The 13,056-nt window shown below is 37.2% G+C and overlaps 1 protein-coding gene across 1 annotated transcript in view; it reads right to left on the bottom strand.

Annotated features, from left to right (window-relative positions):
* MYO16 (myosin XVI) overlaps positions 1–13,056 on the bottom strand; it is a 617,076-nt gene that overhangs the window by 404,823 nt on the left and 199,197 nt on the right. Inside the window, exon 7 of the mRNA XM_015121440.3 lies at positions 105–230. Coding sequence (XP_014976926.3) covers positions 105–230 — 126 coding nt within the window. The remainder of the gene's footprint in view (positions 1–104; positions 231–13,056) is intronic.

Here is a 13,056-nt window from a genome sequence, read left to right as displayed (position 1 = left end):
CAATAATGATTAGTACATAATTTAAAATCAAATCAAAATTGAATACGAAATTATTCACTAATTATATAAAATTATTTTTAAAAGAATTCAGAAAATCACTCTACCTGGCCATATTTGGCTGCCAAATGGAGGGGGGTCCAGTACTGATCATCTACTATGTTGAGGTCTCCACCATGTTCCAGGATAAGAGACACCACCTCCTTGTAGCCACTCGCGCACGCCATGTGTAACTGCAGTGAAGAAACATCCTATTATCCATTTTTTAAAAAGTAGTGGTATTCATGCAGTTCACTCTAAAGAGAGCTACTTAATTAAATGTTGGATCTAAAATACAGAGACCACAAAAACAAAAGAACATACATGTAATTTTATTTATTTGGTATAAGTGGGTGTAATTATCAGTCTTTGAAAGGATGCTTACGGTTATTCATTTTCCTTCTGACTCTGATAGTGTGCACTTTTTCATGTAATTCCCATCCCCCTCCGAGAGTTCCATTTCAATGCAATCTGAATATTTTAAAATATAGAATATAATCATTGAAAAGCTTACCATTTCTTGCCCAAAGGTAAAATATTTGCTGATTAGCTCTATATTCCAGGCATTGAACTTGGTGCTCTAGAAAGTCATTCAAAGAATAGCTAAAAACAGGAAATGTGATCATTGTGATGCTTCTGTCTGTGTAAAAGGCACAGGAACACTAAAAAGGATTAACTAAATCTGGTGGTGGCTTAAAAATGATTGTGTAGCTACCATTGTAACATTCTCCCAGTTTTAGTTTCTTTTGTAATTATATTTTTGAGACAGGGTCTCTCTCTGTCACCTGGGCTGGAGTGCAGTGGTGGAATCATGTCTTACTGCAGCCTTAATCTCCGGGGCTCAAGTGATCCTTCCACCTCACCCTACTAAGTAGCTGGGAATACAGGTGCATGCCACTAAACCCAGCTAATTTTTGTTTGTTTGTTTGTTTGGTAGAGACTAGTTTTAACCATGTTGTGTGTTACCCAGACTAGTCTTGAACTCCTGGGGTCAAGCAATCCATCTGGCTTGGCCTCCCAAAGTGCTGGGGTTACAGGCATGAGCTACCACGTCTGGCCCCAGATTAGTTTTTTAATGGAATCTTAAGTTTAGAAATAAGGACTTTGGAACAATAGTTTGGATAATTTTTTTACATTTTTCAGGTGAGGGAATTCCTGTTTCTAAGGTAGCAGCCTTTATTTCTATATCAAGTCTCATCACACTCTAATGAGGTTACTAAGCAACTACATGATTTATTTTATAAACATAAGAATTAGGAAGAAGAAACTATCAGAAAAGAAAGAGAAAAACCTTAAAAGTAGTAAAATCAATGCCATCTTCTAGGTTTGATAGCATGGAATTTTGTAGCTCTGTTCCATTGTGTTTTTATTACAAAGACAAAATTAAAGTCAAAAAGGCTTATTAAATGTGTACATTTTGATAAAATTTAACAAAAACATTTATTTTTATGCCTTTGGACCTAATCAGGCTCTTCAATCTACAGAGTGTAAATATATGTTTATTTCTTGTAACTCAACTACATTAGAATAAATATATTCATCTAAATTAAGACACTGTTTCACACAGATTTTCCCAGGCTTGCTACATATAGAATTAATCCTATTAATATTCTAGGAAACAGTCCCAAAAATGATATATCCACAAGTATTTTAGAAAATATAATTTTATATACTTGCTCTCCTAGAGAATTAATCTATTCATCTGCTTCTAAATTGATTCTACATTATTTGAATAATCAATAAATGATTGGCAGTTACTCTGTGCTATATGCAATAATCTGAATCTCAGAAGAAACTAATTTTTAGCATAAAGCGGAGTCTACAAATGGAATCAAGAATGAATCCATTTTCTGGTTAGCAATTGATACTAATGATCCCAAGTTCACAGGGCCAATCCCTGCAAGATTAGATTTGCTTTCCATAAAGCAAAAATTGGCTCTTACCATTTAGAACTTAGTCCAACCCTGGGCCAGTCATCACAAGCACAGCTGGGAAGGAAGACTAGAAGTCCTAGCTAACTCACTAGAGACTCTATCCAAAGTTTTACTACCAGTAACCCTTGTGGACGCTGGCAAGTTTACTTCTAGGTAATCCCAAAACTAAAATAAACAAACAAAGGAAAACCCTAATTGAATACCTCTACTTAATCACACGAGATAACCAACTTTTCAATTATCATAATACAATAGCAGGAGTTAAGAGCATTGTCTTCAGTCTACTGGCAATCAAATTCTGAATCCATAAGCAAACAGCTAGCCCCCATGGGATATAGTTTCTCATCACTAAGAACAGGTTAGACCTAGAGTTAAAAGATTTGAAAAAAAAACAAAAACAAACAAAAACAAAACACCAAAAATACCTATTTATGAAACGGAACTGATGCTCCTACTACTTGTCCTGACTATGACTGGAGGATACCAGGTGCCCAAATGTAACAGTGTTGATCACTACTGTGTCTCAGAACATTCCTCTCCTGCTACTTTAAGGGTCTTGTGAGAAACACGGAGATGGTGATCATTTCTGCCGTGAACCAGGAGCAGCGTATTTGCAAACACAGTTCCCACAAAAATTACAATTTGGAAACCACCTATGTAGCTACAAAGCAGGACAGGTGGTTGGAGAGGCTTCTAAAACATTAGGTATAAAAGCTGTGAGTTATTTCTTCTAATCTTTACCATCTGTGATATGATTGTTGCCCTAATTTTGCAGACGGAGAAGCAGTGGTTTAGCGTTTAGGTAACTGACCCAAGGAAGAAGCATGGTCACTGAGATCTGAGGCCATGCTCTGCAGCCTCCAGCACTCAGACTTGAAATAGCACAGAAGAGTGGACACGCAGTCACACAGTGAAGTCAAGCCACGAGGATAACACTACCATACTGAGGCTCCTAAACATCTTGCATTCACACCATCATTTTTGTATGTTAATATAATTTTTTTCTTCTTTCTGTAAACCACTTCTATGTCCCCCACCCTTCCACATACTAATTTTATATTAACATTTAGTCTCTGGATGATACACAGTATCTATATGCTTGCTTCAGCTTTCCCATGGCTCTCCATCAGTGCAGGCACAGTCTTGTTTGGTAAATGTGGCATATTGCCTCCTGGTGTGCTTTGCAAAACCATCACCAAGTCCTAGTGTTTTTCAGCTATGAAAGCACAGGAGAATCCCAGGCTCCACATTTGGGAGACTGAGTCTACTCTAGAAGGGATCTCTAAAACTGTCCCCCAACACACACACATCCAGTGTGACGTAGGCCTGGGAAAGACAGACAACAGGGTCATTCGGTCATTAGAACATCTTCTCTTTTTATAATCCCATATAAGGGTAAGTTTTCACTGCATCAGGTCAAAGCCCCCAGCACTGTGCCCATTTCCTATTACAGCATCTCAGTCTTTGACAGCCTGTTCATTTACTGATAGTGTTAATCGCTAGAAAACATGCTCTACCAATGATTTCTGAAGTTTGAGATTTTCTATTTATTTTCCCAAAGACAGTTCTGATATTTGAAAAATAGTACCTCAACCCAATATTTATAGAAATTAAAATAAGTAGCATTATCATTGTTTTCAGTGTTGGTTCTCAGCTGAATCAATCGCTCCGGACAGGGTTTAAGGCAGCACAGAGCCAGCGTCCACAGATTAAATACAAGAGGGCCCTGCCTGGGTTTTAAGAGCAACACACACTTGGGCCCTTTCAAGCATGTATTCGAGTAAAATCCAGAAAGGTTTTCCTAACTTTAAATTACTTTGTATTTATTTTTCAGAGTTTAAAATATGTAAAATATAAAAAGACATTAAAGATACTGACAATTGGACTTTCTGGATAACTGCTTCGCTTTTCAGATTCTGGTGATTTCTTTCTATTTGACGATGCAACTCCCTTTATAAAAGCAGGACCCTCAAACAACTGAATAACAAGAAAACAAATAACCCAATTTAAAAATGGCCCAAGGACTTGAACAGACACTTGTCGAAAGAAGATATACAATTGGCTGATGGGCTGATGCAAAAATGCTCAGCATTACTCAACATTAGGGAGCTGCAAATTAAAACCACAATGAAATATCACCACATACCCGTTAGGATGGCTGTTTTAAAAGATGACAAGTAAGTGTTGGCAAGGACGCAGAGAAAGGGAGTATCTGTGTGTTACTGGTAGAAATGTAAGTTAGTACAGCCATTATGGAAAATGGTATAGATGTTCCTCAAAAAACTAAAAATATAGCTACCTTATGATCCAGAAACCCCACTCCGGGATGTATAACGAATGGAAGTCACTATGTCATAGGGATATTCATACTCCCACGCTCACTGCAGCACTATTCGTAACAGCCAAGTTCAGTGTTCATCAAGTGGTAAATACATAAAAATGTAGTATATATACATAATGGAATACTATTCACCCTTCAAAAAGAAAGAAACCCTGTCATTTGAAACAATGTGGATGAAACTGAAGGCCATTAGGTTAAGTGAAATAAATCAGGCACAGAAAGACAAATACTGCATGACCTCGCTTCTACATGAAATCTAAATCAGTAAAACTCATAAAAGTAGAGAGAAGAATGATGGTTGCCAGGGACTGGGGGAGGGGAAGAGAGAAAATGAAGAGTGGTTGGTCAAAGGGTGCAAAGTTTCAACTAGACAGGAGAAATATGTTTTGAGATCCACTGCAAAGCAGGATGACTATTGTCAATAAAAAATGTATTATACATTTTAAAATAACTAAGAATACATTTCAAATGTCTCAACAAAAAATGATAAGAAAAGTGGTAGATAGGTTAACTTAGTGTGATTTAACAATTTCACACTGTATACATATATCAAAACACCACATTGTACCCCATAAATGCATAGGAGTATTATTTGTCAATTTAAAATAATATTAAATAAAATTAGAATCACTGTGTACCTAGCAATTTATTTTATTCAAATATAGTTAATATTTTCCATGCTGTGGAATGTTTGGATCACTTAAAGGCTAACTTTGATGGAGAGCTCACTGTGTATGAACTAGACAATAAGCTGAGTGATTTACATGCACAGCCTCCTTGGGCCTGGTTATCTTATAATGTGACACTCTTATTATTCCAGCTTAAAAGATGAGAAGATGATAACTCAGAGTTTAAGAAGCCAGCACAAGTCACAGCTTGGAAGTGATGGAGACTTCCAGGATGAGCACCGAGCTGGGTCTATCTGGCCTCTTTATCATGGTGCTGTTGGGCTTCTAAATCCTAGATTTTTAGGAAAGCATAGTATACAATTATACAGACACATTTCATTGACTGGGCTAATTCCTAATTGTTGGATATTTATGTAATTACCGTTTTTATATTGCTTTTAAAAACTATTTTGTTGGTGATTATTATATATGTTCATAGTTATTTCCTTCTGATATATCCTGATTCTAAAATAATGAGCATTTTTTCAAGTTCCTGTGGCATGTTGCCATGCAGAGTTCTAGAATGTACCAATTTACCCACAGTCCAGCAGTGTATGAAAGAATCCATTTGCACAGACCCTTAGCTTTTCTGGTCTTCATTATTATTTATTTCTAAAATGATTTCAAATAATTTGCATTTACTTAACTCCCAACAGTGGTCCTCTTGTCATATACATAGGCTAGTTGGATATTTTTCTTTTGTGAATTGATTCTTATTATTGCTTATTTCCCAGCGAGAGGTGTTTTGTTGTTGTTGTTGTTGTTGTTAATTTCTACGAACTAAATTTTGGGAAACCTGTTGCAAATATTACTCTCAGAAAATTACCTGTTGCCTCTTAATTTTGCTTACTCCTTAATGCAAAACATCAATTACAATTTCTGACATAATCAAAGATAACATTTCTGTGTTTTTTCATCATATTTTTACATTGTAATGGTCTTTGCCAGAGGCTTAAGTCTTTTCCACATGTATAACTTGGAAAATATCTGACGTTTTTAAATATCTTACCCTTTTATTTGTGCATCTGATTTTTTACTAATCTGTATGTAAAATGTTAAATATTATTATACATTCCCACTGAATCTGTTCTTATTGAAGCTCTGTGACTCCTGCCACTCTGAAGCTCGAAGATTATGCTGAGGCTAATGCTATATTTTAATAAAAACTATGTTAGGAAGAAATGAAAACTAATCTTGAGGACCATTCAAATACCTCCTAGGTTCAGTCAGGATTGTTGGCCAATAATTTCAGGTCTTCTTCATCCATTGCATCATAACACTAACACAGGATTTTTACTATCTCAGCTTTGACAGAAGTATGAAAATACTATAAATCATATCCCAAAGTGAGATTACATATGTAGATTGGAAAATAGTTGCCCTAAAACTTCTCAGATGACTTTTGAACTCTACCTCGAGACTGAGGGCTCAGTAGGTCAGAAATAAAAGACAAAATGAGACAAAGTGTTGAACAATTTTTTTTTTTTTTTTTTTTTTGAGACGGAGTCTCGCTCTGCCGCCCAGGCTGGAGTGCGGTGGCCGGATCTCAGCTCACTGCAAGCTCCGCCTCCCGGGTTCACGCCATTCTCCTGCCTCAGCCTCCCGAGTAGCTGGGACTACAGGCGCCCGCCACCGCGCCCGGCTAGTTTTTCTGTATTTTTTAGTAGAGATGGGGTTTCACCGTGTTAGCCAGGATGGTCTCGATCTCCTGACCTCGTGATCCGCCCATCTCGGCCTCCCAAAGTGCTGGGATTACAGGCTTGAGCCACCGCGCCCGGCCGTGTTGAACAATTATTAAAGAGCACTCTTAGTGTATTAGGAGTCCACTTCCCCTTTCCACTGTGTGTAGATGGTAGTGTCAGGGTGGATGCGAGTACCTCCCAATTTTATGGCAGAGAAAGGCTGTAGAGACCACCCTGAGAAGCTACATATCCTGAGTAGTCTGATGGACATATAATAAACTGGTTTTGATTCTTGCAGGCACAAAGTAAATGGCAAGAGATGGGCTGGTTTACCCATGAAGCTGTGGTCATTTCTGGTTCTATTTTAGGAGGTGCCTTATGGAGCAAGCACAGCTTAACTGAGGGAATCTGGAGTGTCCCCAAATTCCCAAAAGCTGAGTGAGCATAAAGGACCATTTGGAAGAGTGCAATATTGACTTTTAATATTATGATGACTATATTTCAACATAATTTATTTTCTATGCCCCATTTGTTTTTTTTTTTATTTTTATTTATTTATTTTCTTTTTTTTTTATTATTATACTTTAAGTTCTAGGGTACATGTGCATAACGTGCAGGTTTGTTACATATGTATACTTGTGCCATGTTGCTGTGCTGCACCCATCAACTCGTCAGCACCCAACTACTCGTCATTTACATCAGGTATAACTCCCAATGCAATCCCTCCCCCCTCCCCCCTCCCCATAATAGGCCCCAGTGTGTGATGTCCCCCTTCCCGAGTCCAAGTGATCTCATTATTCAGTTCCCACCTATGAGTGAGAACATGCGGTGTTTGGTTTTCTGTTCTTGTGATAGTTTGCTAACAATGATGGTTTCCAGCTGCATCCATGTCCCTACAAAGGACACAAACTCATCCTTTTTTATGGCTGCATAGTATTCCATGGTGTATATGTGCCACATTTTCTTAATCCAGTCTGTCACTGATGGACATTTGGGTTGATTCCAAGTCTTTGCTATTGTGAATAATGCCACAATGAACATACGTGTGCATGTGTCTTTATAGCAGCATGATTTATAATCCTTTGGGTATATCCCCAGTAATGGGATGGCTGGGTCATATGGTACATTTAGTTCTAGATCCTTGAGGAATCGCCCCATTTGTTATTACATTTAAAAATTATTTTGAAAGGTGATCCATGGGCTACACCCAAGGGTCACTGGGAAGTATGGCACAAAAATTCGACAACTCCTGACTTAAGTTGAGAGTTTTAATTGTAATATGGGATTGGACACTTTAATTTGAGGTTGGTTTATGACATAAAGTGACCACAGAAGTTGTATTCTTTAAAAATGACCATAAAATAAATGGCTGTCTCCAGCTATAAGTAAGGCATGAACCAGCATTACTGAAATAAAGGTGACAAAAATAAAATTGCTTGATACCTGCATCTCCTGAATAATTCTTTCCTAACAAGGCAAATAAATAAGCCTCAAGGCCAGATGTGATATATCAAATTATGTGCTAACACAGTAAACAATAAAACAACAATGTCTTCATAATATATATGCTAGTTATCACATTAATATTTTCAAAGACTATATTCTCAAACTGACGAATTCATTTTCATATACTCTGTAACATGGTGTTTATTAAAATTGCATCATTTTCTGAGGCTCCTATTTACTTTAACAAGAAGATAATATAAACTAAAAGATCCCTTTTAAAAAGAGATATGTTATATTTGGTTATTTTGCTGCAATTCTAATAAAGGAGGTAAAGTCAACTCCAAACCTGTCCTATTAGAAGTTTATTCCTATCGAACCTTTCGTTGTTAGTTTCTTCCCTTTTGCACATAACAATTTAACAGTGTGAAAAATTATGCTTAATTTTGAACCACAACTGACATTCCAACTCAGGTATGGAAATCAATCTGTGAACAAAAGTGTCTTCTTCTCCTTGTCCCCATAATAGATAAATACACTATATATCTTACAGAAAAGAAAACACAAGGAAATGACAGTTATTAACATACACAGACTAACCAATTCAGACATGTGAATCAAACCAAACCACTGGCTGTTAAATGCTGTAATTTTCATTCTAGTCTTTTGTTCATTGTTACTTTCTTGTTAAAAGCTCAAAAATGATGACCACAAGATTTGGTTATTTTAGAACAATTATTTGCAACATTTATGCTCTCTGTTCAATAAAAACAAGGTCACAAGGAAAGTCAAAATTGAAAATGCTTGAAAATCATAGCAATTTATTGCTCTGTATTGATTGTTTCAATAGCTTCTCTACTGAAGTGTGTATGCTCTTTTATTTAGCAGTGGTTGAAGTATGCATTTTGTTTTTACTTAGCAGTGTTTTTTTAAAAAAAATATGAAGTTGTAATATGTTCTACCATACAAAGAAACAAAGGCTCTATTGCGTTTCTATTATGTGTTAGGCATTAATTCATTACATGTAATAAATGAATTATTAAATAACTCACACCAATCAGACTTTTGATCCTACTAGTCCACTGAAACTGTCCGCCAAGAGAAAGTCAATGACCTCCAAGTTACTAAGTCCAATACCCAATTCATATTTCCCATTTAACTGACCCCTCAGCAGTATTTGCTAGTCTATCATTCTTCCCTCTTCCTCAAACTTTTCACTTGGCTCCCAGGACATTTTGTCCTCTTAGTTTTCCACCTTCCTTACTGCTTGCTCCTTCTCATCTCCTTTCTGGAGCCTCCTCTTCTTCATCTCCATGGCTTGGTCCCAAATTTCTTTCCTTCTGCATATAAGTAGTGACTTCATCCAGTATCAAAACTTTCAATATCACATATATGCTAATGTTCTCCAAATTCTTTCTTTCATCTAGAGATCTGAATTCTAGACTCCAATGTCCAACCACAAATCCAACAGCTCCATTAAGATGGCTAAGAGGCACTTTAAACTTAGTATCTCCAGAACTGATGCGATCGTTCCTGCTTTAGGCTTGTGTCTTCTTCAGCCTCATCTCATTTGATGCCATCTCCATCACACTGGTAGTTTCAGCTAAAAATGCTTAGAGTCATTCTAAAGCCTTCACTTTATCTCACGCAACACATTTATTAGGAGGTCTAATTGCACTACAATTCTACCCCTGTTGTCTAAGCCACATCACTGATTGCCTAGATTACTGGAAAAGTAATTATCACATTAATATTTTCAAAGACTATATTCTCAAACTGACGAATTCATTTTCATATACTCTGTAACACATTGTTTATTAAAATTGTATCATTTTCTGAGGCTCCTATTTACTTTAACAAGAAGATAATGTAAACTAAAAGATCCCTTTTAAAAAGAGATATGTTATATTTCGTTATTTTGCTGCAATTCTAATAAAGGAGGTAAAGTCAACTCCAAACCTGTCCTATTAGAAGTTACTCCTAAACAAACTCTCAGGTTCGCCCCTGTCCTTTTCAGTCAGTTCTTTTAAGTTCTAGGGTACATGTGCATAACGTGCAGGTTTGTTACATATGTATCCATGTGCCATGTTGGTGTGCTGCACCCATTAACTCGTCATTTACAGTAGGTATATCTCCTAATACTATCCCTCCCCCCTCCCCCCTCCCCACAATAGGACCTGGTGTGTGACGTTCCCCTTCCTGTGTCCAAGTGATCTCACTGTTCAATTCCCACCTATGAGTGAGAACATATGGTGTTTGGTTTTCTGTTCTTGCGAGTTTGCTGAGAATGATGGTTTCCAACTGCATCCATGTCCCTACAAAGGACACGAACTCATCCTTTTTTATGGTTGCATAGTATTCCATGGTGTATATGTGCCACATTTTCTTAATCCAGTCTGTCACTGATGGACATTTGGGTTGATTCCAAGTCTTTGCTATTGTGAATAGTGCCGCAATAAACATATGTGTGCATGTGTCTTTATAGCAGCATGTTCAGTCAGTTCTTAACACAACAGCCAGAGTAGGTGATCCTTTTAAAATGGAGCAGGCTCATGCCCCTCCTCTCTTCTGAACTTCCCACTATCTTCCCATCCCATGCAGAGTCATAGCCGTGGTCCTCATATAGGCCCATAAAAGCTTGTGTGGTCTGGTCCCAGCACCTCTCCTTCCTTGTTGACACTGCTTCAGCCATACGGGCTCCTTGCTGTTTCTCAAGCACACCACACTCGCCCCTGACACTGTAGTAGTTTATGGTTTGCCCTTCTCACTCTCAGCCTGAAACACTCTCCCTTCACAGCCCCACTGTGCTCTCTCTTCTTTGAAGTCATTATGGAAAACACCCTTGTTGGTTAGATCTTTCCTATCTATCCATCCAAAATGGCAACAATATGACCAGCATGTCCCTGTGTTGTTTTTTCCCTTGCATTTATTGCTAGGATCCCATATATTTAGCTCATTTATAGTGTCTAGTACCCATTTTCCCAACTGAAATGTGGATCCATGACAAAATAATTTTGGTCACTATTGTTTTGTTCATTGCGTGTGGCCAGTTACATTTCTTCATTAATTCTGAATGCTTTTGCTGTTTGAATGCGTTATTTTTCGAAACACTCTAAATATGCTCTGCTTTCTTTTCTTATGAAAGAGTTACCTTGTTATAGTCTTCTAAAGTTTACAAATTTGTAAATATCAATTTTGGAAGACAAAATTTAGGAAAGCATAATTTAAAAATTTTAGAAGCTGGCCAGGTACAGTGACTCACACCTGTAATCCCAGCACTTTGGGAGGCTGAGGGGGTCATCTCACATGGTCAGGAGATCGAGACAATCCTGGCCAACATGGTGAAACACCGTGTCTAATAAAAATACAAAAATGTAGCTGGGCATGGTGGCACATGCCTGGAGTCTCAGCTACTCAGGAGGCTGAGGCAGGAGAATCACTTGGACATGAGAATCACTTGAATCTGGGAGGTGGAGGTTGCAGTGAGCCAAGATCATGCCACTGCACTCCAACCTGGGCGACAGAACAAGACTCCGAAAAAAAAAAAAAAAAAAGAAGGAAGGAAGGAAGGAAGGAAGGAAGAAAGGAAGGAAGGAAAAAGAAAATTTTAGAAGCTTTTACAATTATAACATTTTAAAGTTAGAGTTTTCTAAATTTTATTTTCCAGAATCAATACTTATACATTTATAAACTTTAGGAGACTATAACAATGTAACCCTAAGTCATAAGAAAACAACACATTTTTAGAATGTGACCATCTAGAGGTCACAGGCACTTAATCTGCATTTAATAAATGTAAAAAATGTATTAGATCTCAAGAAAACTTTTCAGACAACAAAGCTTTTATCTATTTAGTTAAATCACTTTCCTTATGAACTGTCTTCAACCTCACACCACATTTTCTTTCATGGGAGAAATGAATCACTGATTTGAAGCATTTCTGTGCAATTCATACTTCAGAATTCCGAACTCCTTTCTCCTATTCTAGTTTACTTACTCTCAAAAATTTTTCCACTGGGTATTACATTTCTTTCTGTCATCATTAATTGTAACTCACAGTAACCCAGGTAAGTTTTATGGGTCACTAGGGCAAAATGTTCTTATTTTGGTGATTAGACATCAAGTATATACAAATTTATCCAAATTTAGTTGATCTTTTAATAATTTACTGCAACAGTGCTTGAGAGCAATAAAAAGTAATGACAGGAGTCCGCTTGAATTTAGAAATTCACTCACCAAAGTCATTCATAGTTTGTTTTACTGAACACTAAAATAAAAGCATGCTCCTATAAGTTACATTTCAAAACCAACATGGACTAAGTAATGCATACAATTATTTTAAATTTGTAGGAAAAACATACATAGGAGGAAGGCTTGAAGAAAATATACCAACCTAGAGACATTGGGTTTCCCTGGGTAGTGGCATAAGTATTTTGCATTTTTTCCTTCTAGCTTTTATTTTAGGATCAGTGTGATACATGTGCATGTTGTTACATGGGTAAATTGCGTGTTGTAGGGGCTTGATGTACAGATTTTTTCATTACGCAGGTAATGAGCATAGTACCCCTTAGGTGGTGTGTCGTCCTCACCCTCCTCCCACTCTCCACCCTGAAGTGGGCCCTGGTGTCCCATTTCCTTCTTTGTATCCATGTGGACTCAGTGTTCAGCTCCCACTTATGAGTGAGAAAATGTGATATTTGGTTTTCTGTTCTTATGTTAATTCTCTTAGGTAATGGCCTTTAGCTGCATCCATGTGGCTATGAAGGACATGGTTTTGTTCTTTTTACAGCTGTGTAGTATTCCACAGTGTTTATGTACGATGTTTTCTGTATCCTTCCACCTTGATGGACACCTAGGTTGATTCCATGTCTTTGCTATTATAAACAGTGTTGGGATGAACATACGCATGCATGTGTCTATGGTAGAATGATTTATATTCTTTGGGTAGATAC

Source organism: Macaca mulatta, chromosome 17 (assembly GCF_049350105.2).
Source record: "Macaca mulatta isolate MMU2019108-1 chromosome 17, T2T-MMU8v2.0, whole genome shotgun sequence".
Lineage (NCBI taxonomy): Eukaryota > Metazoa > Chordata > Mammalia > Primates > Cercopithecidae > Macaca > Macaca mulatta.
The sequence above is the reverse complement of the archived record's forward strand: the minus strand, read 5'-3'. Positions and strand labels throughout refer to the sequence as shown.